At 40.1% G+C, this 26703-nt stretch overlaps 2 protein-coding genes across 22 annotated transcripts in view; one reads left to right on the forward strand and one right to left on the reverse strand.

The window, feature by feature from the left end:
* Positions 1-235: 235 nt before the first annotated feature.
* LOC135483545 (snurportin-1-like) lies at positions 236-4291 on the reverse strand. 2 transcript variants are annotated; one of them, XM_064764516.1, is made up of 9 exons: positions 4244-4291; positions 3774-3955; positions 3445-3577; positions 3106-3210; positions 2812-2905; positions 2405-2502; positions 2113-2190; positions 1848-1928; positions 236-1569 (listed from the first exon to the last, which is right to left on the reverse strand). In XM_064764516.1, the coding sequence occupies exons 2-9, from the start codon at positions 3929-3931 to the stop codon at positions 1036-1038; spliced, it is 1281 nt and encodes a 426-aa protein (XP_064620586.1). In that variant the 5' UTR covers positions 3932-3955; positions 4244-4291; the 3' UTR covers positions 236-1035. The 2 variants fall into 2 exon arrangements, with proteins under 2 accessions (XP_064620586.1, XP_064620587.1); XM_064764517.1 differs by having other exon boundaries at positions 4189-4262.
* Positions 4292-4467: 176 nt separating this feature from the next.
* The window catches only part of LOC135502435 (CAP-Gly domain-containing linker protein 1-like), a 42334-nt gene continuing 20098 nt past the window's right edge, over positions 4468-26703 (forward strand). For 4 of the 20 annotated variants that reach the window (XM_064795294.1, XM_064795270.1, XM_064795416.1 and 1 more), the window contains exons 1-13: positions 4468-4556; positions 7614-7762; positions 8953-9003; positions 13996-14590; positions 15226-15460; positions 17016-17060; positions 17875-17904; positions 21756-21827; positions 22547-22600; positions 24677-24775; positions 25060-25205; positions 25442-25502; positions 26062-26166. In XM_064795294.1, the coding sequence (XP_064651364.1) occupies positions 7660-7762; positions 8953-9003; positions 13996-14590; positions 15226-15460; positions 17016-17060; positions 17875-17904; positions 21756-21827; positions 22547-22600; positions 24677-24775; positions 25060-25205; positions 25442-25502; positions 26062-26166 (1596 nt within the window). In that variant the 5' untranslated portion in view covers positions 4468-4556; positions 7614-7659. The remainder of the gene's footprint in view (positions 4557-7613; positions 7763-8952; positions 9004-13995; positions 14591-15225; positions 15461-17015; positions 17061-17874; positions 17905-21755; positions 21828-22546; positions 22601-24676; positions 24776-25059; positions 25206-25441; positions 25503-26061; positions 26167-26703) is intronic. The other 16 variants (XM_064795352.1, XM_064795314.1, XM_064795285.1 and 13 more) reach the window with 16 other exon arrangements.

Consider the following 26703-nt stretch of genomic DNA (forward strand, 5'->3'; position numbering starts at 1 on the left):
CTTCTACGGAGGTCAAAGAGACTTTTTATGAGACCGAGGACGATTGGAAGTTGTGATTGTCGTATTTTCCCATCACAAGGGTCACTGGCTCATTACTAGGGGGATATGAAGTGAAGGATATCATTTTACCGTACACTTCCACATCAGTGAAAAGTCTGTGGTTACGCGTTACCCCCTGGTAGGCCAGAATGCTAACCCTGCCAAGGCGACCATCAAATCAACACAAGGCAGATAAGACTGATGATGTGATATATTTAATGAACACTTGGGAAGAACCGGTAACTGTTTACATCACATTCTGAAATCTCTCACAACGCAAGTACAATTCAACAGATAAAAAACATGACCATGGACAGTCTGGCAATGAAAGAAGTAATATTTGAGATAATTACATGTACGCCGATTGCTATAGAATGAGTGAGTCACCATGGACATTAGAAGTGTCACTTTGCAGCGAATATACAGCACATCATACCCCTGATCAAAATCAAGACACCCCTTTTTTGAAACCCATAAAGACCTGTAAAACATTATCCCACACCCAGTTGTATACTACTGAGCCAACTAATTGTAACTCAACTGTGATGTTATAAAGCATGTACTTCAATTTTACATGAAATCTATGTGATAAATAGTTTTTCATTCCAACTAATCAAGACACAAATTGACAAAATAAGACAACCATTTGACTCATTTGCTATCAGCATCAATCACAACAACTATTACAAAAATCTATCACAACGTATCTGGTAGAAAAGAGATGTCAAAAACCCATGGAATTATTTGATCTACTAAGTTTGGTGGAATTGTCTCTGAATCTGTGCTTTGCACTTTCTAGTCAAGAACAAAAGGCATTTCTATAATCCTATGCCCCCTTGCAAAAATACTGCTGTCCTGCATGGAGGGCCACATGACTACACACTTTGGAACACATCTCGGAAATCCTTCAAATACGGAACGAAAAGTCAGTCCTCTGCTTAAAGTAGCCTCCAAACCTTTTAAACCAGAAAGCATTAAGTCACAACACAACATCACTCACTTTTTCTTCTTATTTCTGTTCTTATTTTTGTTCTTTTGCTTAGGTTTTGCATCAGGACCCTCAGTTTTCTGATCACCATTTGGCACCTCAGTAACCTCACTAACTTCCATATCACCAGCATCAGGTTCAGCTACCTCAGGAGTTACGACAATAGCACCGATTTCTTTCACTTCCTCAGCCTCTTCTGGACTCGTCTCAATGACGGTTGCCTCCATCTTAACCACACCCGCATCCTCTTTAGCGCCCTCTGCTACCTCCATCTCCCCCTCCCCCATACTCTTCTTCTTCCCCTTCCTCCGTCCAGGAGACTTCCTCGCTGATTTCTCATACGATCTCAGCTGATTCTCCTGCCTCACTGCTTGAAGGTGATGGACATAGCTTGTATAGTTATATGGTCTTTTATCCATCATTTCCTTTGGTACGGGGACATCCAGGACGTCAGGTAACATGAATGGCTTCAACCAGACGACAAGGGGAGTTGAGCCAAACGTGTAGTGGGTCCTCTTGTGGTAGAATAACACACCATCAAGCTGTAAACCAGAAGAGAAAAGATGTGATATCAGCTGAGACATATTTCCACAACCCATTTGATCATTCGGTCTTCATGACCTTAATCAGATTATCTGAATGAAACAACCTTCCAGATTCCAATTAACAGGTGACAAGTCTGGAGTTCACAACCCCACTTACTGCCACTCCATCTTCGGGCCATTTTATTAACTAAAACAGTTGCGCGCAACCGGTTTTCTTTTAACTCGGATATGGATTATTTGTAAAGGTTTGAATGCCAAAGTTCGTGCATACATACCTCAAATCTCAGTGGCATAGCCATACATGAAGTCATCACATGCTTCGTACAAGGGAAACTTGGGAGAGGTGAAAACTTGTACTGAAAAAGAGCAGAATTATTAGCAGGACCAAATCAATATCAACTTCAAACAGGTTTTCTTGAAGTAATCATTTGTCTACTGGTCAAGACATTTGGTATTGTGCAATAAATTTAATCAAGTATTGTACCGAAAGTGTTGGAAAACAAAAATCACATCTTTTCAACTTTCAACTGAAAAGCTCACAGGGTTTATTCTAGATATTTCAGATATGTCCGGAACTTCCTGGCACTTTGTGTGAATCCAGTAGAATCTAAACTCGGTCTGAAAAAGACAATGGACATGTTTTAAACAAAAGCACAGAAGAAAAAACAAGAAATATTTGATTAGGAGTATGAAAGTGCATGTGTTGCAAGTTGTGGGGTGATGTTTTTTAAACGGAAAGGCCAGAATACCACAAGAGAACCTCAACTGAGATTGAGAGGCATTATAATCAAGTGACTGGTACTGACACATTTTTGATGATATTGACACTCACCTCGCTATCATAAACAGGCAGACCATTCCAGCACATCACATCAAGAATATAGTACGTCCTATCAATCTCACTATACAGGCAATCCAAGATGGTACACTCTGAAAAGAAACACATAAATGAGACAGAAATCACACTGGGAACAAGTCACTGTAAACCCAGATTCGTTGGCAACAATTGACTTATCAGGAATCTACCTTTAGTTCATTCCAAGTCTGGCACAAACTCACTGCATTCTGACCGTGGATTTAGAAAAGTTCTTGATCTCTTGACGTGTCTATAACCCAGGCATTCACAAGCCACAAGCAAAACATTGACAAAATGTCACAAACTGGAGTTCTACTAAATTCCTGACTTCTTCAATATAAAGTGTTGGACAAATAGGTGATTGTTTTTTAATATTCACTCACCTCTGCCAGCCTTTCCCTTGCGACTTCCTCCAGGTAGAAGAGATGGAAATTTATTCATACAGTAACCACCCTTGGTGTAATGGTAGGTAGTACCCTGAAAGACAAGAGCGTTTTTATTGTTAACAGGATGTGCAACTGTTTGCTACATGTACCAAGCCAATAACCTGCACATCTGATGGAATGGCTAGGGAAGCATTTCACCAACTCCCTCAAACAAGCACTGTGCAATCTCAAGAAAAACATCAAATTTTAAGCCCGACCCATTTGGAGACAATGTCCAAGCACAAAGCTTACCCCAGAGCAGACAATAAGAGACCTTCTACCAATAGGACAAGGAACCATCAACCATTCTTCGGGGAGATCTTCAGGCACTTCCATCAACCACTCTGATAACATCAACTGGAAACAAAGGAAAAATGGCATAAATTGCAACACGGAGGAATAGCTAGTGGGTGATTAATTCAATCTTCTAGGAACCTAAGTTCTGTGAAGCGGTCAATTAATCCAAACATTCAGCCTTTCTAGTGTAACTAAAATACATTACACCAATCGCAAAGGTTTATTAAGAGACACCTTCTGCGACACTGAACGACAGTCACACATTAAGGGCTCAATTTCCCAAAGCCACTCTACCTGATTTTGATAATGCCTCCCGGGCTTCGCCACACCCTCCATCTCCATGTCTTCTTCATCCTCACCCCCATCTTCTTTCTCCCAACTGTCAGCGCCTATGTTTCTTATGTGAGCAACAGCATCAAAGCGTCTCCTGCAATATTAAATGAAGCTATCACATAAAATATCAGGCCAGGGGGTTCCAACCATTCAGTTTTTCCCCATTTTCAAACTAGCCTATTCATATAAGCTATAATATATAGAAGTGAACATCAAGTACATGTACATGTTAGGGGCCTGTTGCTGCTACTTTATAATCCTCGTTTAGTGATAATAGGAAAACCCCATACTTTTTCTGTGCCTCAAGGAACCTTCTCCTTCTTTCCAATTGATCAGGGGTGTTGCTTTTTACTTTATACAGGGTGTATCGTGGATGTTGAGCATCTGTCGTGTTAGGCCGGTTGCTGACTGTCCAGTTTGTAGCAAGAGACCGTGTTAGATCATCCATATTGTCAGAAGCACAAACCTCGGCCTGAAAGAAAAATAAGGCAATATCGATAATTCTATCAAGCTTACATCAAAATATAGGCATTGCAATTTCATGATGCCACTATCATATGCAAATGCAGCAACCAGCATGCACAGCTGCAGTCGGAGTGTCAAAATCAGTGTTGACCAATCCACAAGATTAACATCCTGCCTAATGTGACAATATCAATATGAACCCAAAAACGACATCAATGTCTTTATGTAGCAGCTAATTACCGTACTTGTGACATGATGACGATTCACAATAAGAGAAATAAAGCAGTTTACGAACCGGTAAAATGCGAAAAGGAAAAAACGTGCCCTTTTTTATTTTCGTGGGAGAGTAATCATTTCCATATGAGCCGTGATTACTCCAACTCGGCCGCGGCGACTGTCGACCTATATAAATAGGCACGGGCCCTAGTCGATTTTACAGTGAATTTGTTCGCGACGAACGAAATCAGAGGACATTTCAGTTCTAATCACCGTTCATTGATGGCGCGACTGGTCGTATATTAGCAAGAGCCGGATTTGGAATCGTGAATCATAAATTTATAAACATGGACAAAATAGGATATTCTGCAAAATATATAGAGATCTAGAAGGTAATTATTAGATATTCCGAATATTTTTGTTACAAAGACGTCGCTTGATATTAATTTGAAACCAATTTTTGCTGTGGTTTTGTGGTAAATGCGATGTAAATAGCAGACAGATTTGGCAGATTTGCAGATGTTATACATAGTGTATGTGTACAGTGTATCATGTACTACAAGCGTTGACAGACATTGCAATGTATGGTATGCTTTGATTTGTGATTTCTCTATAGAGGCATTATAAAGACATATTAAATGTATGTGTAGGCCTGGGCCTATTCGGGTTGGATTAATATTGTAAAAAGATAGTAATATTATTATTTCTTGAGGTGTGCATAGTCCCCTACATAACGAATATCGGTAACTTAGTCAATAAGACTCATCCTTCCTGCAACATAACGATTGATTGTACCATTGGCCAGAGTGATCATGGTTGGTAAAATAAAGCTACATGGATTGTCACCAGAAGTGTCAGTCATGTCTCTGCCAGTATAATAAGAAAAAGAGCACCATACCCCTCAGAAAAAGGAACCGTTTTGGTCTGTAACTAAGTTCAGATTCTTCATACCATTCACTGGTGTTCTCAAATTTCAACCTGATCATGATCCAAGCCAACCCCATAGTCTGACACTAGTTGTACTACAGATGTGTTTGTAGCTGGTGAGTGGTGATGAGGCAAGGTTTCCAATGTTAGTCATCCAATGATGAGGATCAGGTGTGCAATGATCAGCCTATCAGCCTCGGGTTCAATTACAAAGTTATTTACTAACTAAATCTAGTGATTATCTCAATGGTGATTGATCCATATTGTCTGCTGCTCAAGGATGGGTCTTTCTCGTCCCACCAGGGCAGATATGAAGTATAACATACCAGGGACCATCTCGGAATTCATTTAGAATTTGACATTGTCTAACCCATACCAACCAAGTCTGTATGCCATCGATTACTTTGTTATTTTCACACCAGCTTTAAAAAAATTACCCAAGGTGTGCTTGTAGAAGTTGTAGTACAAGTAGTACTATCACACACCAAGTACAAATGTACAATGTGAAATGAATATCTAGGACTAATTGAAGTTTTGAACTCGGCTATTGTTCATTAAAAATCAATAATTCAAATTGCCTGGTGCAGGATGCACACCATGTTACGCCATGCTAACCACAGTCAGTGGAAGATTCATTGGTTGTTTTTATAAACCTGATCCTGGGTGAACTGTGAAACTATTGATTCAATCTTTATATCAAAATGCTGTATTGGTAGAGCGTTCCTTTGTTCACTGATGGGGGGGGTGATGCCATCCTTGTCTTACAGCCCCAGGCAACATTCAGTCACAGTCAAACATGGATGAGCCACAAACAAAGGCAGCAAGTTGGTAGATTGCACCCTCCAGGTTATAATTGAACACTGTCACCACATCATGGCTGCTGGCTAGTTGAGTCAGTGCCAGGCTCATCAACATGTTGACATCACCTCAGATGAGTTGGCAGTGTGCGCTTATTTTGGATTGGAATACTGCCATGGGATGGTGCTGCCATCTCTCACTAACTTTAGCTTCCTGCAAACTCATCTACTCAGTTGCACGACGATGCCACTGACTCTGTTTTTCAGCTAATTTCTGGCCCTTTTCTCCAAGTTTTCATGGGACTATTCTTTTCTCCACTAACAGCTTGAATTGAATGCTGGATGAATCAGTTCTAACCAGTTCTAATCAGTGTTATTGTTGGACATCTGTGAATTGTAAATTTGACAGTTCCTGGTGTAGGTGATGACACATTTGGTGAATGACCCCAAAATCATATCTGAAATATGTTTTTGATACCACTACCAGTAACACATGTGCTGATGTAGGCCAAGGCGTGTCTGACTTCGCAAAATTATTTGTAAATACACATGAAATAATAGTCTGCAGGTGATAATAACATGATCTGCATACATGTCCACATAAAGGTAATTGTATAATGCCCTCCTATCCCTCATCAAGAAATATTGCTTAATGATTTTGTGCACTAATTAGCCATGAAACATGCCTCGTCATCAATTTTCTCACGGCGATTCGGAGAACACGAATCATTTCAGGGATGAAAGGTCCCACGTTACCATGGTAACAGGTGATAGAAACATGTCGAATTCGGACTCGACATTGTCTGTATCAGAGCTAGGAACCGAGCAAAGGAAAACCGATGTGGATTATGTGTTTTTGTTCTTAATGTAATTGCCTCGAGAGGTTTGTCAGAAATCTCTTGGGTTCTTTTGTAGACGGTGGAGTGAGTTGATAGCACATGTAGTCCGTAGCTCATAGTCTATTTTTGGAAGCATTGCATTTCATTTGGTGGAATGTACAATGTCACATGATTTTATAACGATGTGTGCGTTGTACTGCTTTGTTTTAGATGGAAGTGCTCTGTGTTTTGATACACAATGAATGATAAAGACATTGCATTACATTTCTCATTACATGCAGCAAGTATAAATCAATCTATACAATGTTGGTATAGATATCCAGTTAGTTCAGTTGGCAAAGTTGAAGGATTATGTTTCAGCGCTAGATGCAGGGTGTGTTGACCTGTGGATTCAGATGGAGGTCTTTTGTGGTCCTTTTTATCAAAGATGTTCAGAGTGCTGTCAGAAAGCAGGCACCCCGCCCACCCTGGAAGTGTAACACTGTCTTAATGTTGGATTTGTTTTCCTCAGACGGTGGGATTTTTGTCCTAAGCCCTGTGGTGTCCTTATTTGGACATGTAAATTTATGTCTTATTACCACAAATGAATGCTTTGAGGGCAAAGCCAAATAATTCATTGTCCCAGTAGGCAGTAGTTTAGTCAAAATCGTGTAAGTGGTGTCGATAGGTTTATGACGGCTAAAGGGGTGTATGTATTTTGCCAATTTGGAAGATGCCATTTGATCCGCTTAAACCAATCGACACAGTTTTGGTATCGCCTGTGTGGTGCTGCCATCTACATGTGTATGCAGTTACTTCTTGTCTCTGACTGAGAATGACGGGTTGTGTATTGGACCTCTCTAATCAGACATTTCTTCAAAGTGTTTTCATATTTGTATACTTTCAGGTTGAGATGTTTACATGCATGATCATATATTAGAACAACCGCCAAGATGAGCAAACTACCGGGTCTCAAACCACCATCAAAGATCAGCAAGCCATCAGGTATACCCAAGACAGGGATTCCTGGTACAGCCTCCTCCAGCAAATCTACAAGTAAGTGGCGTGAAAACGGGTGTTGCAAGAGGAATGTTCCCTTTAATAATAGTGTGTTGATTGCATATCTGGCTCATCTCATCATTGCCTGCTCCTGCCCTCCTGTGTTCCCTCCCCATCCCCTAGATGCCCTAGTCAAAGAACGGGACCGGCTGAGAATGAAACCTGGGGCCTCGGAGGTGACATGTGCTGATTCTTCCACTGTACCAGTACTGCCACTCAAACAGCCAGTGAGTCATCCTCCATCAGTACTTTTGATACAAGTGTATACATCTGGTCTGACAATAAGATCACTTAGGCAAAGCCGAATGAAGACCGTGAAGTCGTAGTCTGAAAAAAGTCTTGCTCGATCATTAGGAATCTGTGCACCTGGGGCATGTTTTACCTGGAGAGTACCTGCCCTACCCATGTCAAGACAGCATGGGTTTCGTTACCAATCCTCAGAAAAAACAACATATCATCGAGAAGTGATGAGCAGGCTACAAATGACTTCAGTGTGATGATCTACTTATGATTCCTCATCTGTTCTTTGTCTTCGTTTCGAACCACTAGATTTAGAGCCAGGGGTGATTGTGAATGCCTCTGGGTAACTTCAGTGATCAATTTGGTAGGCCTGAGGATTCACTGACGGCTGATACATTACAAACAACATAGATTCTGATTGCTCTCAAAATTGTTTGTATCTTTATAGTGTACTGTGATACAAAGTACCATAAAAACTATTAAAGTAAAGGTGTGAACTTTGATGATTCTGGAGTTTCTGGTCAAATCTGGACTATGAAATAATACCTAAAAGTAGGAAATATGCACGATTATTACATGTACACCCACTATCGTCAGTCCTATCATTTATACCAAGAAGGTAGGTTTGTAACGCATGGCTTGCATCCATTGTGTTTTCAGAATAGATTTTTTCAAAATGTTTTTGTTTTGTTTAATTTTGCAGATTTTCACATAATAATCGAACTGAAAGTTTTATTTGTTTTCGTTTGCAAACTCCATACATTTCTTAATTCCTTTTTGTGAACTTCTTAATCATGGCTGAAGTTTCAATGGCCATGCCATGGTGTGGTGAAAATTCAGTCAAGCCGATTTGGTCGTTTACCTGTTAAGCCTTGTTTATGTCCTGAATGATGTGTATTGGCTGCATCTTGTTTATTTTTTGCTTTCTCTGCTCGCATGTTCTGTAGTCGCTGCAAGAGGACTCGGACAAGATGTGGAGAGCACACCAGCAAAGAGAGGTGAGAAGAATGCTTTCTTAGTGCGCCGCCTAGCCCTGTCGGTAATCTCATTCCATTCCGAGTATCACTCTATTTTGTGGTGATCCTGGATATTTTCTGCAACAATCTGTATTGTTATGACTGGCTGTTAGGTGGGACGTAGGGCTAGGCTGTAGCTGCATGCTAATTTAACTGTAATAAACCTAGATTTAGAATAAATAAGTTAACTTACTAATTTCTTTCGAAAATAGTTGTTTTAATTTTGAATTACTGATAGACACTTTTGTTCTGGATGGAGTAGGACTAGGAATGTGTGAAAGGTACTGGGTATTTGTAGTTAGTTATTTTAATATACTTCATTTCTGCTAATCCTGACATATATTCCACTAACACCCATTCTTTTGTTTTTAGTTCACTTGGAGCTAGCATAGACATTCTCACCAACATACTGCCTCCATTTTTTGTCATTTTCTGATCTGAAATGCTTCATCATTCAAGAACTAAACAATTTCTTTGTAGTCAAATTGCTCAGAATTCATTTGACAAAAGTAAAATTTTAAGTTCATGAAATTCATTTGTCGGTGTGGATGTACATTTCAGGTTCTGTAGGTCAGTTAGTTTAATGCTTTCTATTCCAAGGTGATCACAGTGTCTCTCCTGTGAAAGAAAATTGACAGGTCAAGTCATGTTCCCCTTCGTTCACTGTTTCTCACTCGCCTGTGTATTGCATGTCGCGTATGGAATTGATCAGCGATAGGCTGTCATGAATAATCTATTTCTGCGATTCATCTGGTATTTTCTCAGTTCATGTTTATTTCACTACCATTCCCTCAGCCCATTTTTCTTTATGCCTTGATATTGATGATAACTCGATCTTGTCTATTTTCTGATCACATGCCTGGTTAGGCTGAGTTGGCAGCAGTCCACCACACCAACAGTTACTGGTAGACTCCTCCAGGCAAGCAGATCATTTCGGAAGGTAGCATAGCATTGCTAAGGCATTCAGGTAGCTTTCAGTACATCAAGTCATAACATGTGCTTTCTTTGGAGGAAATGTACATGTTGATTTCTTTGTTTCCGATTTGAGGCATGGTGAGTAGAGGCAAGTCATTCTCTGTGTATGAGAGGTTGGCTTGAAGGAGGTTTCTCGTATCATCTCCCACATGTGTTAGTTGATATCTTTATTTGACATTTTCTCATGGCATAGTTCCGAATTCTTCATTGTGGTGAAGGCAAAAGTTCATTTGATGTTGGTTCGTAAGACAGAAGGACAGTCCTCACGCGATGGCATGCCGTCTGACCAGTGACGTCAACTTTTGCAGAGATTCTAGGCCAAGCTCATCTTCAAAGTGTTGTCTGTCTTTCATCATTTAACCCCACCCCCCTCTCCTCACTCGCACACCCGCCTAGTTCACTGTCGAATATCTCACAAGGACACTTTCAACAAGAAAAGATGAACTGTGTAAAAAATTCATCAACGGGCACACTAATTCGATCAGATCAGTGACACATGCATGACTAACCATGGGATTCGTCGGCTGCAACTGAACCTATGCTCAGATTTAATCAACAGTTGACAGAAAAACTACTGTTATCACCATGTCTCCATTGCACCAATTGGATATGTTTCCATCTTCTGCAGCTAGCCTATCCTCGTGAGAACATGACAGGCGTGACTCACAAGATTCAATTCTGGTTGACTAATGACGACTCGCTGTCTTCTCTAGGGCTGATGAGGTTATTGATTGAACATATCGCACAACAGTTGGTTTTGAATCGATATCACCATCACTGAATACAGATTCTGTCCAGACAGCTGTTATTATACTGGAGTCTCCCAAAATTGTCATTGACTAGATCCAGATCAATGATAATACTTGGATTGATGGTGTCAGCCCTCCAGCATGCAATACAACCTTGAGGGGAGCCAGGGCAGCCAAAATGCGCCTGAAAATCATTTGATCTCTGGATCTACCCTCAGGCCCGGGAGGTCAAAAGGGAGAAGCCATTGGAAAGCTACTCACTAGCAATTTGCTTGTCAGAATTATAGTAGCAAAATATCAGGTCATCAAGATCTTGTATCATGAGCAGCAGTATGTAGGTCCCACATTGGATGCATGTTTTGTGGCTCGTTAATATTCATGACTGGCTCATGTTATCATTTTCATATTCCGAAGAGTTATTTATGGCCCAGTGCCCATCAATACACATAAAATTGACATATAACTGCTGGGAAATAGTTGAACAATTGGCAAATTTCTTCCTTTTTTCCCATTTGCCACTTATGCTGGTACTTAAGTCGGAACATTGGATACAGAGTACTTCAGGTCATACTGACAACATCTATATTTATATATTGATGTGTTATGTATGTAAGGTGCCATATGAGAATGCTGGTTATTTCAGGCCTGGCTGTTGGTGTAGGCCTACCTGTGTATTGCTGCACTCTGTTTTGAATATCTTGGATGTTTGCCTGTTACTGTAATTTTCATTGGATATGGATCATTGGTGCACTGCTGGATAAGTGATACTGTATAAAGTGCGAGTGCATCGTTAAAGGGATTAGTTAATAGGATATCTATGACACTGGTGGTAGGTTGAATTTTCCAAATGTTGAAACATGATCCATCCAAAGATTCTCTGAATTTGGGGGGGAACTCTGCATGTATTGTAGTTGCCCGGGGCCCTCGGATCTGCGCCTTCTGCAGTTCCATCTTTCTGTTTTGTATCTATCTGAAATGAGACCAATGGTGTGCTGAGTTGTGCTTCCCAAAGCATTAGGCTGACTGCTAACAAAGGCAGTCCGTCCCTCAACCATTTTGAAAGATACCTTGAATACCATGACTAAGTATTGTCGGTTAATTGCCTATCATGGGCCAAGGCATGTCACCACCTCCAATTAACATGTTCGATTGGTCCTCCAAATTGGTCACTCACACCTCTATTTTCAAAACATAAATAATGATAAACATATATTTTCGGCCTGGGTCTGGGATGAAATAACAACCATCTCATTTACTTACCTGACCCAAATATCATGCGATCATTGTAAAGTATTATCAAGTTTTCCCAATGATTGGGAATTCGTATGGTTTTAGGCCTACCATGCCCTGTGAGAGGTAGGTGTGGGTTCAATTGAATCTGCTTCAAAACCTGATATCCTATTGTGCCAGCAGTTTGGTATGCCAAAATATATATTGACCCAAGATGTCCTGTGGTATTTCATTCTGTGGGCTATTAGTTTTCATGAAGTCTCCATGTGAGGACTGATGCTCGCTCTTGTCTATATGTGGCCACAACTTTGGCTGGAAGATATGGACAACATGGCATTTAATAATTATGGACCCGGTGGAAAGTGGCAAATCGGATTTGTCTCGACTAATTGTATAAAGCTTTGGGATGGAGAAGGTGAGATATTCTGATGGGATCTGGGCTATGGCTGATGATCACCATGTTTGATGTCGTTTTGTTCAACCCAACCCATGTCTATGACCATGACGACCATGCAGGTGAGTGACTTGTGGAAGAGTGACTTCTCCATGGGTACAGAAGTGACTGATTGCCACTGTCACTGCAGTGCATTGAGCTACCCTTTTCCTCTGCAGATACTGTTCAGCGTTGCTCAGCAAGAGCTGGTGATGTCAGTGAGGCCTTGTCCATCGCTGCCGTAAACTTTGTGTACAGGGACGTCATAAGAAAGCTTTTGCACGACTCACTGCCAAATGATTTTCCACAACCCAATTTTGAAGAGCTCATCTCTATAAATCTCAACTGTCATGTCTAAAGAATCCAGACTCCAGACACTGTATAGCTACATCATTCATGGCTGATAAGAATGGCATTCGGCAGATATCCTCAACATGTTTACCAAACTGTATCTGACGTCTTCAAGAGTCGGCTGCAATTCACGAATTGTTGGCATGAAATATTTCACTGTAGATTAGAGATGTTCAACATTTCGATTCAGCAGGTACATCAGAAATAAGAGTCCACTGATAACGAGCTGCAGTCGGGGAATTTCGTCTGTTCTTTAACCCTCTTTTGACTAAGGAAGAATTTATCCTTTCTGACATGTGCTTACATCACTGGACTGCCAAAGTGAGAAGGTGCACTTCTATGACATGTAGAACATATCACACAGCAGTGAGACTGGTACCTGATCAACATGGCAGATTGCAGGATAGAATGAGTAGATTGGTCTTGCCAGCCATTTTGAATCAATGCATGCATGTGCACTTTGCCCATATGCTGGTGGGCATGACCGATCTGCTCATTTCGTCTGATCTGAGGCAGCAGTGGTATCCAGTAGGACTGTCTATTCCTCAGTCATCATGACATGAGTCATCACGCATGGTCGTACAAGTGTTGTCAGATGGTGATTTTTACAATTACATGAGAGATGAGCTATAAAAAGGTGAATCCTATCATGATCATGATGGTTAATTGTTGCATCCTGATTGTGTTGGCATACATCATGACTTGCTTGGCCTAGATACCACTTCTCTTCCTGTCCCACATCAGCTATGTTAGAGAGCACTTCAGTCAATTCACCAGTTTGTGTAGTCTGCTCTGGTTCATAGCTATTTCATCGTTGAAGTTTCGATTCCCGATTTGGCTTTTCTGGATTAAGATTGATACTACACCTGATGTGGATCACATACATGTACATGTATATAAAGTAGTTTGATGTATTTCTTGCTAGCATAGGCTTATCCTTTAACCTTCTGAATCATTTAATGGACAATGTGGGTTGCTATTAACCCATGATTCTGGTCACTTTGGTGGATGGGTGAAGGGGTCTGCATCTTTTCCCATTATGTCATTTTAGTTGCAGAGAGACAGATCTGGTATCCTTGTATGTTGAGATGTACTGGGATCTGAAGGGCCGAAACTATAAGTAGAATGCCTATGATTATGATATGATCTTTAAACAAAACTATTGACCGAACTTAAACTTTCCTCATATCCTTTAGCTTGCATTGTATGTCTTATATGATCTTGTCTCCATTGCAGGTCCTGAGCCAAATTCTGGGGGAGACGACATAATCATTGGAGACAGAGTATGGGTTGGAGGAACTAAGCCAGGACATATCGCTTATATCGGAGAGACGCAGTTTGCCCCTGGTGACTGGGCAGGCGTTGTTCTTGACGAACCTGTAGGAAAGAATGACGGTAGCGTTGCCGGTGTCAGATACTTTCAGTGTGAACCGAAACGTGGCGTCTTTTCAAAACTAGCCAAACTTTCTAAGGAGCCGCCAGAGTTACAACCGCCAGTCATGCCTGTCACCCCCGTGAACCGCATCAGTATGGCTAAATCCGGTGCTACCAACGGGAACGCCTCAAAAATGACGGCACCGAAATCAGGCCTTGCTCGGAGAACTTCAACAGGGTCCTCTACCAATTTATCCAAAACATCTCCAGCGGGGTCCATGACTAATTTACATGCAGACACTGCTAAAATGAAAGCTGGTGACCGTGTTTTAGTGAGTGGTTCAAAAGCTGGAATTCTGCGCTTTATAGGCGGGACAGAGTTTGCCAAAGGAGAATGGGCTGGTGTCGAGCTGGATGAGCCGCTAGGGAAGAATGATGGTGCTGTTGCAGGGAAAAGGTAACATTTGGCTATTTGTAGTGGCATGAAGAACTTTCTGCTATTCAAACTCACTGAGCAAATCTTGCGCTTTTGTCCCATACTGAAGAAGTGTTCTTGAGATGTTGTTTGAGATATGAGTACATTCAGAGCAATGCAGAAGAAGGAAGTCTGTTTTTATTAAAAATTTTATAGGTTCTTGCTCAATGCACCCACACCAAGGATGTTCCTGACCCAATTCTCTGAATAGTTCAATTGTATAACTAATGATCTAGACTAACGGAAATTTCTAATTAGTAAAAACGCCAGTTGACATAATTATAAGTTACAAGTGGAGTGTGCATACAATGAAAGCCTTAATCGACTAGACATTGAAATGAATGCACTGGTGTTCTCTCATAGTAATGAAGTACAATTGATTAGTACCCTCTGGCAAAGGGAGAGCATCAAATTCTAATTATCTGTGCAATATGAGGAGGTAGTATTAACTCCTTACCAAGGTCTAGTCTGCTACACGTGGCTCGCCCTCGGTGTTAACTCAGCAGATAGTGATGCCTAAATGGAAACCAGAATCTCACTCGGGCCTCTGACTAGTCTTAGTTAGAGGTCACTTGTCCTTGGACACTAAATTCTCATTGATACCTTCTTTCTTTCAGATATTTCAGTTGCAAGCCCCTGTTTGGCTTATTCGCACCAATCCACAAAGTCGCCCGGGTCTCTGGAGGAGGTGATACATCAACCCGGCGTTCCTCCATCAGTAAACTGACCGGTCTGTCGAGTCTCTCGCGCGAGCGAAGCGGCAGTCAGGACTCTGTGAGCTCCATCAGCTCCACGGCCTCGAGTCTGTCCCGTAGTAGGGTAAGATTGGGAGTCACGTCACTGAATAGCCAGGTACATGCAGCAACTAATGCTTCTCTTCTGCTTCTCTCCTGTCCTAAGTCTTCTGCCTGTCAGCTTCAGAAAGGCATTCTACCTCATTCAAACATGCACTCATTTACAAATAACTTCATTGTATTGTAATGAGTATTATTTTATGAACTGAAATTTTTTAATACAAGAATAGTTCAATTATCTTTTGCATGACACCGGTGTTGTTCTTAGAAACAAATAATTAATTAATTGCTTGGGGCATTTATGATTTTTTTACTTCTACATGTATCAAACATTTTCTTCATGATCTGGCAAACTACAATTGATCAATTGGTATCTGAAAGAGAAAAAATATCCATGCAAAAGTTGCTTATGGTCAGAGGCCCTCTTCTAGTAGACACGAAAATAAATTAAGCTATTCTGTGGCATTGTATCATATAGATTCCATCTCCTTTCATTTGCAACTTGAAAGCAAATTGTGGCTAACGGAATCCGTAGTTTCTGTTCTTAGTGTCTGGCATAGGAATTTCCAACATGCCACATGGAAGCAGTAGTACTAGTTTATGCCAAAGTGACGTGGCAGTAGATTATCTGTGAATCCCGTAGCATCTCGTATAGTTCTGTACAGAACGAAACCTGGGGCCTGGGTATTCCAATTGGTATAGGGAGATCATTGGCATAGTGGTTAGAGTGCCATGTTCCTAATAGGGATGTCCTGGGTGTGACACTCCTTTGTCTTGCATGGGAAAAAGACGCAAATGCACTTGCAGCTTCTGTGTCTATGCGCGATGCCTGGATCAATCTGGCTGAGGGACTGCTGGATGCGGCTTTACAAAAGATACATGTCGACTTGGGCAGCTTTGGCGCAAGATCTTGGGTCTATGGAAAAGTGCTTTTAGGATTAGATTATAATGACTTGAACATCCTGCCAAACTTGCTTTAGATACTGCTTTCCAAGAAATTTGCATTTCTTAATTCTGTCTAAAATATTTTAGTGTGAGCAGTCTGCTCCTGTATTTTAAACTAAATCAGATAGTTCATCTGTCCTCATTCACCGGAGATCATTGTTCTGTTGTCCTATTCCATTAATCATCAACATTAAATCATGAAATTTATGACAAAATCGTTCGAATTGGAGAATTTGACCTATTCACTTTGCAACTTATGACAGTTATAACACTGTATGAATGCACTTTAACGAACTCAAGTGAGAAACAATGATTCTTTTAAAGAACTTCTAATCATATCTTCTTTAAAGAAAATCGTTTAAAAATGTTTAACTTATATTTTCACCAGCATTGAAATGTCAGACAGAAGACCATATATCTCTAATCTATATCTTTAAGGTTTTGCAAGGCTAGGACATGTGGGATGGAAAAAGATTCAACTTTGGAACCAGAGGGAACAACATGGGTTGCACTGATATGAGAAAGTTTGATGATTTTCGGCCAAGACGAATGGATCCATCTATCCAATTCAACAACATGCCTTGCAAGACCTTACACCGCTAGATTTTGTGTTTCAATGATAAATTTTTCCCCAGTACAACATATTTTGCAATGTTTGACAATTTCAGCAGAAGACAAAAGTCAAATCATATCATGACGATTTGTCGTCACTGGTAGGTCAAAGCGACAAGTTTCTTATTTCCGCTCCTTGTTTCTGTTTATGATGCACATCCTTCTGAAGCTGACAATACTGACGATCCTGTTCACGTACCGTCCATGCTGTCCCTAGGGGTGAGGTCTCAAGCCACTAGTCTTGTACATCAGTATCAGCGATGGACACTATAGGCCTGTTTCCACTGCTGTGGAACTTTACAGTTTGCCACTGCAGTGGAATTAGACCTTAAGATGAGATGCAAGACAAAGTACCAGAGGCTGAAGTCACTGGTGCAATGTCAACTACAGACTGCAGTGAGACTAATGCTTGTGAAACTTCACCCCCTATGTTCTGATGCATTGTATCTATTTAGGGTGGAAAGGGGTTAGTAACTAATATGATATCAGATGTCTCTCAGTGTGTCCGAGGTGGATGTGTCAGTCTTTGCCTACTTTAGTTCACATCTAATAAGACCAGATTTCAGACAAATACTGACTGACATTTGGTTGTTCACTGCATATGTCATGTATGATGCAACGTGTCCCTCTCACATTAGGCAACATCTTCCAACACGATTTGGTTGTGTTTTTCAGCGCGTTGGTATGACCTGTTGCCTTCACACACATTGTCCCTCACTTGTGTGTGTTTCTCAATTCTAAGTCTTGTGCAAAGCAACCGCTCAAGTTGATACTGTTTTCTATTTGAGACACAAGTTTACCCAATCCCAGTCTGTTGTAAAAACAATTTTCCCTGTTTTCTCTAATCAGTGTTGAGAATCCACACAGAATAATCAAACACAATATAATTTCAAAGATATTTCGTATTTGTTTCAGCCAAGTCGAACCGTTAAAAGCAATTCCCCAGTAAGATTTTCGTTCTTTATATTATATTCCCAGTTTTTCCTATCCTACTACCTGACCTTCAAAATGGAAGGCAGCCCTTCTCTCTTCCTGGTGGTCCCAAGCTTGGTGATTCCGTTTTAGCCTTGACCACATAAGCCCTCCCCTATCCCCTGAGTTTTCTGAGTGGGTTTTGCTTAGCCTTTAGCTTTTACAAGTTCTGGTTGAGTGGCCATTTGCGAATTTACCTTTGCTGTTCCATTTGAAACATATGGTTTATTGCAAAGTGTATCCTGTCCATACTTAAATACTTGTGTCTACCCATGAAGTCTTTAACCCCCAAATTTCAACCCCTTTCCACCCAGGTTCATTAATATTCATCAAATAATTAGAAAATAACATCTCATTATCACACCATTGTCTGTGGGCCGAAGAAAGTCATACAACAAAGTAATCTGATCAAAATTTGTATCAAATCCCTTATGATAAAAAAAACTTGCTTTGTGTATTTTCTTGATAGTAGTATCGGATGCATTGTGGATCTGATAACAGCCAAATTTCTCAGTTTAGCCCAATGTGACTTTCCTCTTCCGCAGTGTCTCTCCTTGTCCTGTCTCATTGTACTCTCCAGTGTTTGCTTCTAAGAGAGATACCACGAGAGAACAAACAAAAATATTTTGTCCAAAAGTGATTTTTTGTCATCAATGCATCTGACTGCAGCACTTGAACAGTCTGTATTGTATGGGAATGCATGACTGCCAGATTTTGAAGGTGAATGTTTTACAGATATTCCAATTTGTTGAAATTATGCTTAAAATACCATTCCAGAATGGCTTTTTGCCCTTTCCTATTTGTTTAGGGTCTTTACGGTGCATAATTTGAGGGTTTTTCATTGCAATTTGTATAATTTGTGTGGTTTTCTCTTTAAGGACAAAAGCGAGCCAATAACCTGTCTTTTAATATTCTTCACACTTCCATGCGATTTAAAAGGCTTTGAAACTCCCAGTCCTTAAATCGACAATGTAACTGCCATCTTGTCCTTAAAGGGGAACTATTTTTGTTCATGAAAAGTGGTCTGGACATTTCTCTACATTGAGCAAACACAGCTTCCATTTGAATCATTTGCTGCATGCATAGAGCTGGCTTAGTAACGTCACCCCCGAAAAACTCAATCATTGATTTTGCAACTAATTGCATTTGCCATGTGTGTGTGTTTCTATAACTCATATCTTTTTCAGAGTGAGAGGTTAGTATTTCATGTAACAGCTAATAATGACCTGAGTTGCAAGTTTCCTTAAAAATTTCAGTCTTTTTTGTTTCGTATATAAAGGTCGATTTAAATTCTTGGGCCGGTCATGAAAACCAGAATACATGAGGGACATTGCATTGTCACTTTCTTCGTGGATCAAAGTTCATTGCAGCTCAGGCCAGGTCATCATGTTGCTTTGCTTTTCTCATTTTGAGCAAGAATCATGGAAAAACTCTAACGGAATTGTTAAAACTAATTCTTCATTCAATTTTCATTTTTGTGTAAAAAACGTTACGTGTATCTGTCAGTTACTTTTTATGTCTCCTATACTTAAGATTTTGTTTAAAATATCTACAAATTCCCACACAAAGAATGTTAGAATAGGGTAGTGGCATCTCAATAGGACATGCTGATTTTCACGTTGGATATGCATCAAAATGATGTCAACACACTGTCCCAACAGTGCTATACCCTGGTGACATTCAGCATCATAATGCGGCAGCCATAGTTTTGCCGATATCCTATTAACAAATCAAGTATAACCATCTGATATTATACACAGGCTGAGAAGTTCTTACCACCTGTCCAAACATTTTCTGAAAAAACCTCTCCCTTCCTTGATGATTTGTCATTATCAAAATAGTTGGCTGCTTCAGAATGATTAATGATGATTGCTTTGATAGTCTCATCTATGTGTGATCAGATTTACCTGTATGGTTGTATTTTAAAACCATCTGCCATAGAATTTCCAGGAAATCTGGTCGTTCCACTGGAATTGTGAAGTGAAGAATTGTTGTCTGTCAGCATTTGGTCCAGACTATATGATGTTACAATGAGTGGCTACTTTGGACATCATGAAATATCAGTATTGAATTGATTTCTGTTTAAAAATGAACTTTACACTTGTAAAGGAAAAAGTGAAGTTGAATTTCTTAAATTTCTGGCAAGACTATTGCATTTTCTGTCCATAAAGTTTTTCACTGTCCCTCTGTTGTTTTGTCTTCTGAGTTCATCTGGTTTTGTTAGACTTGTCTATTTTGTGATATACCTGATTTATAGACCTGTGAGCTATACAGATGATGGTGTAGTGACAAAAAGTGGTAATTTGATTACATTTCTAACTCATGTGACCAATTTTGGATATGATATTTTGACATTATGACCAATTCAGTATCGTTGCTAATAGTAATACCACCAATTGCGACTTTGGTACGACCAACTGTAGGCCTACCAGTCTCTGGCTGATATCATGCCAGAGTATAAAAAAAACATATGAAGATTTATTTGAACCATCAGTCATCTGTTAGCTTAGGCATGTTTATCTGTGGAACTTTCATATTGATGTTTGCTTATATGCCCCTGCTTTGCATGCTTGTGGTACATGAACATGCATTTTCCTATGCTTTGAGTCGCTAAAAGGAAAGATGATTCTTCAACCTGTTTCAGTTTGTGATGTGTATCAATGAGCTGTTTAAGACATGTTGCTTTATCCACCCTGGTGGAACAAACTGTTGTCCAGGCCCCGATTCCTCTGTCAGCATCAGCAGAAACATTGGTGTTCTGGGTGCTCTTTTTGTAAATGAAATTTACTGAAGGAGATAATGGGCTATCTAATGCCAATAGAGCAACTGGGCCCGGACTATCAACCCCTGTATACTACACGTATCTTCTGGGAGATAAATCATAGGAAAGTGTACTTTGCATGTGCGTGTTATTAAAGTGCATGGTTTCGTCCCGCATATTTTGGCAAATGAAGTCGGAGAAGGGGAAAGTGGAAGAGGTCGTCCATAAACATCAAGGGGGGGGGATTTCTTGAGCAGAGATTTAAGTGATTTAACTTTAACTTTAAGACTCAAGACATTGTACAGCCACGTGTGTTTGTAAGTAGTTGGTGGCAGGTCTCAGTCATTCACAATAACTAATACTAAAATCAACAGTGTTTTAAACAACTCTTCTTTATCAATGATAACAATCTTCTATAAAGGGATATTTCATTCAATTTCCAATGGAGAATTGAAGGCGGGACATTTCATGCCTTGCTGTAGTGCATGTAGACATAGAAGGCAGTGTGCATGATGGCTGTGGTGTAAACTTCATGTGAATGTCACTCTTTTCTACATCACCTGGAGAACATGTGTACTAAACTTGAGAACCCTCTTCAAAATTGATCTGTTAAGTATCATTTCAGTGATATATGCCTGAGGAAACATGAATTGTTCAGGAACGGTCCAGCATATCCTCTGACCAAGGCCCTTGTTCAGTTCTCCAGGTGATGTGCAGGGTTGATCATAAAGTACACAGTAGAGGAAAAGGGGATTGACTTAAGATAAGAGATTTTGAAAAGTATGCATCAGACAAAGGATGTCATCAGGGCTTATGAATACAAAAAATTCGGGTTGGCTGCATGGTTTGAAAGAAATTTGGTTAACCAGATTCGGAGCTGGGAGGTGGGGGGAGCGGGGGGGTTATCTTCTGTGTATCGTATGGACTTGATAACCCTGCTGCATGTTGCATGTTGTCTTACTGGTGGAGGTTGTGGCTCGTGCCCTTGTAGTGTAGTCCAGTCACTTGTCTAATCTGCTGTTATAACGTGTAATCCTTATTCTGCTCCAACCATCACTAACAGGCCAACAAGACTCCGGGGTCAAGTCAGCGTCCAAGCTCACTGAACTTGAGCGCAACCACATCGGCCCTTCAGGTGAGCATACTGTTAATCTAAAGCCATTATGACGGGGAGGTTTTAAAACCCCTTCAACCAGCAAAGGTTTCGTTGATAAATCTTTATCACTTACCCTTGGAGATTGGAATATTCCAAGCATTGATACCGAATAAAATATGAACTTAGGTGTCGTCGTGAATCTGCGTTGTCGTCCAGCATTTTGGTGATGGTGTCTTGTGGATCAAATGGGGCAGATCAAGAATTTGTAAATGAACTGCTAGCAGGGACAGTTTTGCTATTATCCTGAAACAAGATCTGCTCCCACTTTTGACTTTGAAGCATAGCAAACAGGGTCTGTCCAAATAAACCATCTTTTTGGAGGTCTGGGCTATTTTTGACCATTTTCTTCAGTTCACTAATCAACATTAGTTTAAAATTATTGCATGGTGTGTCAGTTACCCTTGAGTTGACCCCAGTTTCCAGATGCATTTCTGGACTGAGCAGATCGGAGGCTGCTGTACATGTAAATATGTAACCAGTCCTGTATTGCCGTAGGCTTTTAACATCTAAGCTGGTCATAACCCTAACGCTAACTACTTGGCTCTCCTTTGCAAAAACATTTTAGTTTTCATATATTATACGGGAGCTTTACAAATTGCAGATTTTCGATTTCAGCTAAGTATTATAAGGTAGTCAGTAATACAGGTTGTGTCTCTTAACTGCCCTACTTTCTGAGATACCTAGTATACATTTTTCAGCGTAAGACCTCTAGATCAAAATCATCGACCCTTGATGATCTGTCCGAGATATGGGTATGTCGTCTTCACGGAGCCAATTGTTTCTATGTCTTACAATAACAACCTTGCTACAGTCGATGAGCTCTCACACCGCACCTGTATAGTACTGTAAACTAGAAAAATTTTGCAGATTTCAAGAATAAAAAAAATTCTCAACAATTTTTGTTGGATTAACCAAAAGAAATTCACAATCCCCCGGAAAAAAAATCATGAAAATGTTATTTTTTAGGAAATTTTATTTTTTAAGAAATTTTCACAAATTGCGAAAAAAGCGACGCAAAATATTTTGGTTTACAGTTTCACTTTTCACACTGACTCTGCCTTACAAAATTTAATGTGTTTTGTAGGAAGGAAACCTGGTCACCCAGACGCTTTATAACTGGTTGCTTTTTTGCTTGCAATTTTTGGTGGTGTGCCCCATTGAGTTCAAATATTCATGTAATTAGAAATCGGACACACACTACTGTCCCAGCAATGAGATTGATAAGAAGTGTTGATTTTATAACAAATATTTTCAAATGAGCAACACCTTTGTATTAGTTGCACCTCCTCCAAAAAGTCTGACATCGACACCATCGCATGGTATTTGTCTTTGCATTAATTTGCTCTCTAGATTGGGTTGTGGGGACTGCTCACAATTTAAAACAAACCGATGCACAGGATAGATGGGGCTCACGCTGACAGAAACATCCAGTTCACAAGGTTGTGGTCTCACTGACACTGGCCAAAAATGTATTTCTGTAGAAATTAGATTCTGGCTCACGTGTTTGTCCCTGTTCTAATGTCCACCAAAGCTACCGCGCTTCATTCAGTAGCCCTTTTATGGAATTTCAACAATGGGAAAGCACGACTTTTCCAACTATCTATGCTATAGGCTAGTTTTAGCATCTTATGAATTAACCTGCCGATGTTAGCTTTTGCTAACCCATGTTGCCAATGTTCCCGTAGAACTGTAGAAGCCATTTTGTGAGGTGCTCTGCCTCTTTGCTTTGTCTAATATTGTCAGCTAGATATAATGTCCCGAAATATTGTATAAATTCCCTCGGGTATTGAATTTTCATAAAGTAGGGCCCAACATAAATGCTTGTAGTCCTGAAGTGCATCGGTATAGGAGTTGACCATTTACTTGCTAAGAACTGTTGATAAAACACATTCAGAAGGCAGTGATTTTCAAATTGAGGTTCTGATGCATTTTCTTGTCACAAATTTCTCCCAATCGGGTTATCACAATTCAATTGCAATTCATCCCTGGGAAAATTCCTGGCCCTGTTCTCTCTTTTGTGCTTATTTTTTGGTGGGGATTAAAATCTCCTAAATGATTTGGTGGTAGTAATGTATTGTGGCTGTCCTTGATTTGCAAATCATTACCACCACTTGGTTGATAGGTAGTAGAGGGTTGGGTAGAGTTGGAGAGGTAAATATATCGTTGGTGATAGAATGATATATACATGCTCAATAAAATCCCAAAATGTAGCTGTTAAATAGCATAACCTATTTCATGGGAGATCAGTTTATGATCTTAAAGTCAATTTGGACTTATAATGGACTTTTAACACAATCAGGACGAACAGGTATTAATCGTTTTGTTGCATTTAGCAAAATCAATGCATTTTTTTCTTTAGTTAATTTTTATAGCTTTTTGAGATTTTGCCTTGATCATGCTGCGGATTAATATGGGCCAGTTTTGCTGAAAGTGATTTTGTTTTAAAAAGAGGAAGAATTGCCTCCAAAAGTGAACATCATACTCTACTACAATGTTTTTGTGGCCCACTTCTAATCTACAAAAGTTAATTCACATGATCTTTTGTGATTTCAGCATAATAAGAAAGGTTGTCGGCAATACCAAGAAGTGTAAACTCCAAAATATACTGTGTCATGTCCTTGTGTTCGTTGTGGATGAATTTCACATTTTCAAAAGTATCTTCAATCTTAGTAACTAAAAACTCTTCGAGGTTGGGCTCCTGCTCTCCTATATGAAGGTGAAAAAATCTCAAAATATTTTGGAGTTTTCATAACTTTCTTCAACCAGCACTTGACCAGTGTATAATCGTCAGCCAAATTTCTAATTCTCAACTCTACCATCCTCTGCAGAAGGCCCTCAAAGAGAAGGAGGAACACATTGAACAGCTCCTGCGGGAGCGTGACATGGAAAGATCGGAGGTGGCCAGAGCAGCAGCCCAGGTCGATGAAGTAAGTCCATTGACCTGTTCAATCCAAGACCATCTGTATTAGGTCCTCATCATAGGATAAGCTGTGGGCAATGTTTGAGAGTATCATGGGTTGTGAATTCAAAGCAGGATACCAAGTCTACCAAGTGTTTACCTAGTGTTGGATCTTTAGCTTATAGGCGCAATGGAAAAAAGGGATTCAAGCTTGCCTTGGATTCATGACTCTTTGGTCATGTACCAAACCAATCAACTTCGTGGCAAAGCCATTTGGTTTCAGCATCACTGATGTCCCTCTCTCTGTTCTAGGCCGAGAACCAGTTACTTACCCTGAGGAACGAACATGAGAAATACATGGAAGAAAATGATGAGAGCATGACCAAGCTGAAGACCTTGATTACGAAACTGGAGAAAGAGAAGGTGGATATTTACTCACAGATGGAGGAGGAGAAAAGGTAAACTGGGTGAAATCACTCACTGCCAAAAACTTGTTACTTCTAAAAAGCCTCTAGCCAGAAAACCCCTTGATATTGACTAATAATGGTAGGAATTAAGTGTGACATTGTCAACCATGATGTTCTCTAAACTTGACCCATTGTGTCAGCATTGTAGTCATGTCAAGGACAGAGATTGATGTCCAAATGACATCACTGCACGTACATAGTCTAACAAGATGCTCTCTTCTTTGCAGGAAAGTTGAAGATCTTCAGTTCAGAATGGAGGAAGAGGAGATAAACAAAGATGACTTGACTGTAAGTAGCATTGTCATGAATCTCATCAGAGATGTGAAGAAGCTTTTATCCATCTAGAAGTTTTCTCCCATTTTTTTGGTGTCCACAACATTTTTTATCAGTTGCTTTTAAGGATTAAATTCAATGTGATCAATTTCTGGCTTGTCAATATTTTCATATCTTGATGGTTTGAAAGTGTTCAACTTGTGTTAGGTGTTCAAACTGTTTGCTCGAAAAAGACTGAACCTGCAGTTAAGACGAGTATCTCATATGTATTTGATTCGGCAGATGATCTTAACCAGTCTGACTGTTGACTAGAATCTGAAGCAGGACTGCTTGTAATGGGTTTTAACATCAGAGATGTGCTCTGCTACAGTTTGGGGGCCAAAGTTTGAATCAAAGGGAGACCCAGATTGGTGTCAGATAAACTGGGCTACCTGCACACTGATGCGGATCAGCAAACCAAAGTCACAAAACAAGAATGTGTTGAAGTGAGATTGAAACGGTTTTGGTATCTAAAGAGTAACAGGTGTCTTTGACTGACTTTCAGTCTTTCATGTTCTCTCCTTTTATCCATCAGTCGAAAATGGAGGATGAATCTTCAAAAATAGCGTCTTTTGAAAAAGCTTTGAAAGAAGAACGGGCAAAAAATAAGGCCCTTGATGATAAGGTTAAGACGCTAAAGGTAAGGGCATAGTCCATTTGGTGTCTGACAGGTGGCGCATATCACAAAGCCTTGTAGTTACTTCACATCATTTGAATTTAGACTCTTATAGTGATACACTCCTTGTAATTCCTGTGCACATGAGAGAGGGCTATATTGTTCATATCACTGGAGACCTGTTTTGACGACAGCGGTTGGCCACTTTCACAGGCCTTTGAGGACATTCAGATTTGCGCAGCTAAAAATTGCTTTGTAACTAACCCATTGCCTGTGAAAAGTCTGCCGCTGTAGAGGAAACTAACCTGGGTGAACAGACTCCTTTCATTTCTTCCTCAGAAGATTTGGTATTTTGATGAACAAGCAAACACTTTCAAATTGGAGGCTGATGGATTGTTGGGACTTGGATTGAAAATGCTAAAACTGCAAGGCTTTAGCTCCACCTGTTGGTATTATGGAGTAGTCCGCGTTCCCTCGCTGTCTTAACTACCTTACCATTTCATGTATAGATTTTCACTTGTTCATTTGTTGTTTAACCCTTTTCACTGCTCTTCCTTTTTT

The sequence above is a fragment of the Lineus longissimus genome, chromosome 2 (genome assembly GCF_910592395.1).
Source record: "Lineus longissimus chromosome 2, tnLinLong1.2, whole genome shotgun sequence".
Classification (NCBI taxonomy): domain Eukaryota; kingdom Metazoa; phylum Nemertea; class Pilidiophora; order Heteronemertea; family Lineidae; genus Lineus; species Lineus longissimus.